A 2,646-nucleotide genomic window follows, 5' to 3' on the forward strand; every position below is an offset into this window, starting at 1 on the left:
CCATTCCTTTCCGGTAATTTCTACAGCCTAACCCTGACCACCAACCCTAAGGCCAACCTCACAGGTACTTACCTGACCCTAAAACTAACCTAAACTAACCAACCCCTAACCCAAAAATGGAGTTCCACCATATTAGGACCGGTCTTTGGTCCCCATTAGGACTGATGGTCTTCACAAGGTAGGTGTGTATACTGGAAACGGTCCTAAACAGGTAACATAAACAAGTACACACACACACAGTAAATAAATAAATATAGTTTGAGTTCTTTTTTTTTTTTTTAAAGAACTCTAATTAGTGGATTCAGTTGTTGTTGCTGGTGAGACATCGTGTCCAGTGTCCGGGTCTGTCCCAGCAGTCGGTCCGGGTCCAGCAGCCCTGATGTCCCGCCCCCTGTGCAGAGTCCTGCTGTCTGGTTCTGGGTGGGGGGTTACAGGGTATCTGGCCTACCGGATTTACCGGACTCCACCTGTCAGTGTTGCTGCTGCTTTTTACTCTGACTGTGCGCGTGCGCGCGCGGGGAGGGATTAGCAGGGCTCGTGCTGTTGAACACAACAGCTACATCACAGTCCGGCTGAAGGCTCGGATTTTTCTTTCCATTGTTCGGTTCTGTCTGCTCCTCCCGTCTCCCGGGTCGGAACAACCCGCTGTCCTGGTTCCGGTGGATGGTTTCATCCGCAGAGCCGAACCGGACCGAACCGAGCAGGATGTCCAGACTGCCGCCGCCGCAGAGGAAGACCCCTGTCCGCATGACGGAGACCATGGTGGAGGTCAAGAGCAAAGTGAGTGTTCAGTTCTGGTTCGGACAACATCCCGGAGTGGGCTTTGTTTCGGTTCTGTCCTTCGACAGATCAGGTGAGAGCCGGGTTCGGGTCTCGCTTCCGCTTGAAACAGCTGACTGCTCCGGGTCCAGACGGCCCAGCAGTCTACAGCTGGGACTGGACCTGATCCGCTTCTGACAGCTGTGGTTCTGTTCGGTTTTAGACCCGCATCAGTGTAAACAGAGTGGTTCTGATCCAGATCAGACCCACATCAGTGTAAACAGAACTGTTCTGATCCAGATCAGACCCACATCAGTGTTAATGGAGGTGGGTCTCTTTCGGATCAGAACCAATCAGTGTTAACAGGTATCTGACTGTAAACAGTGGAAACTCTAACTTGTTGACAAACAAACAAAGCAGTAAACAGCAGGGTTAGTGCAGGTCTCAGTTAGTCCCAGACACCTGGGTTCTGGGCAGCTTGTAGACCAGGTTCAGAGTCCTGTGGGCCTGAGGAAGTACTGAATCATTACTTTTACACAGTACTGATGATGTATTACAGTACATGTACATCCTGAAACACTGAAACCTCTTCAGAACTTTGAGTAATCTCGTGCAGACAGGCAAACAAACCAAAAGCGAGCAATAAACGATAAAGTAAAAATAATAAAACAATTACAATAATGATATTTTAATGATCAAAAACTACAATAAAAATAAAAACCTGCATCCTAATTTACATTGTATTACTGACATGTAACATACTGAACATGTAGACTGAGTATGTGCCGCTGTGCTGACACATTACCCAGGCGGAGGAAAAAGTAGTTCCCACCAACTGCGCAATATTTCAGTGGTTTAGTTATTTTCCAGAGTTCCTGTTATTGATACAAGTTACCTGAAAGGACTGAAGTAGAAAAGTTTCCATATTTTGACTTGAGAAATGAGTTCAGAACATAAAGTTCTGGTGTTGGTGGTATCAATATTTCAGTATCGATCTGCACCATGCTCCAGGAGCACAGGACTGATGCACAGCAGTGTGACGTCCGCCTCGCAGGTGAGCGCTCAGGTGGGAAAGGAGAGGCCATTTCAGCCATGTGGACCAAGTCTGTTGGTTTTCCTTCAGTCGAGAAACAAAATGTTGTGTTCCTTTGACCAAACCTGGATGTATTTGTCAGGGTCCTGTACGACTGGTCCAAGAAGAGTAGCAGCTGCAGCCTCAGTGTCTGATCAGGGCACAGAGCTAATCCAAGGCTAATGCTTCAAAACAATGACTTTTTTGGCATCCACACTTGCTGCTGCAGGCTAGAGGTCTTTAATGGGGGAGTGACAGAAAGTCTGCATGTTGGTTTGATTTTGATCATATGTCATCTTTAACAGAGTTCCTGGATAGGAATAGGAACTAATCGTAGTTGTGCTGAAAATGATCAAGGTGATGATTGTGAAACAAAAGCACTGCTTTTATAAGTAGTTATTAACTGTTTCTTGATGGGCAGCAGAGTGGTGCAGTGGCTATAGCTGTTGCCTCACAGAGAGAAGGTTGCAGGTTTGCCTCCCAGTCTGTGATGGTCTGGAGACTTGTCCAGATGTCTGTGATGGTAAATGGACTGTACTTTACTTATAGCATCTGTCTATCTAACCAGGGTACTCAAATTGCTTCCCTCATGTATCCATTCACACACATTCACACAGCACTCTAAATACAGCGTTTCCCAAAGTTGGGGTCGGGACCCAAAGTGGGGTCCCGAAACTTCAAGATGGGGTCCTGAAAAGATTTTCTGAATTAATTCCATTTTTGCCTTAGTTGTTACAAAGGAGTGAGGTTAGTATATTTAAAATGGATAAATGTAGTATAAAATATTGTTACTTTGCCCATGTTTAATTGACCTG

At 46.1% G+C, this 2,646-nt stretch overlaps 1 protein-coding gene across 2 annotated transcripts in view; it reads left to right on the plus strand.

The window, feature by feature from the left end:
• Positions 1–417: 417 nt before the first annotated feature.
• The window catches only part of pard6a (par-6 family cell polarity regulator alpha), a gene marked incomplete in the record, with an annotated part of 17,212 nt that continues 14,983 nt past the window's right edge, over positions 418–2,646 (plus strand). The window contains 1 exon segment of one of the 2 annotated variants that reach the window (XM_014017615.1): positions 418–780. In XM_014017615.1, coding sequence (XP_013873069.1) covers positions 664–780 — 117 coding nt within the window. 2 annotated transcript variants of the gene reach the window in all.

The sequence above is a fragment of the Austrofundulus limnaeus genome, unplaced genomic scaffold (genome assembly GCF_001266775.1).
Source record: "Austrofundulus limnaeus strain Quisiro unplaced genomic scaffold, Austrofundulus_limnaeus-1.0 Scaffold173, whole genome shotgun sequence".
NCBI classification, from domain to species: domain Eukaryota; kingdom Metazoa; phylum Chordata; class Actinopteri; order Cyprinodontiformes; family Rivulidae; genus Austrofundulus; species Austrofundulus limnaeus.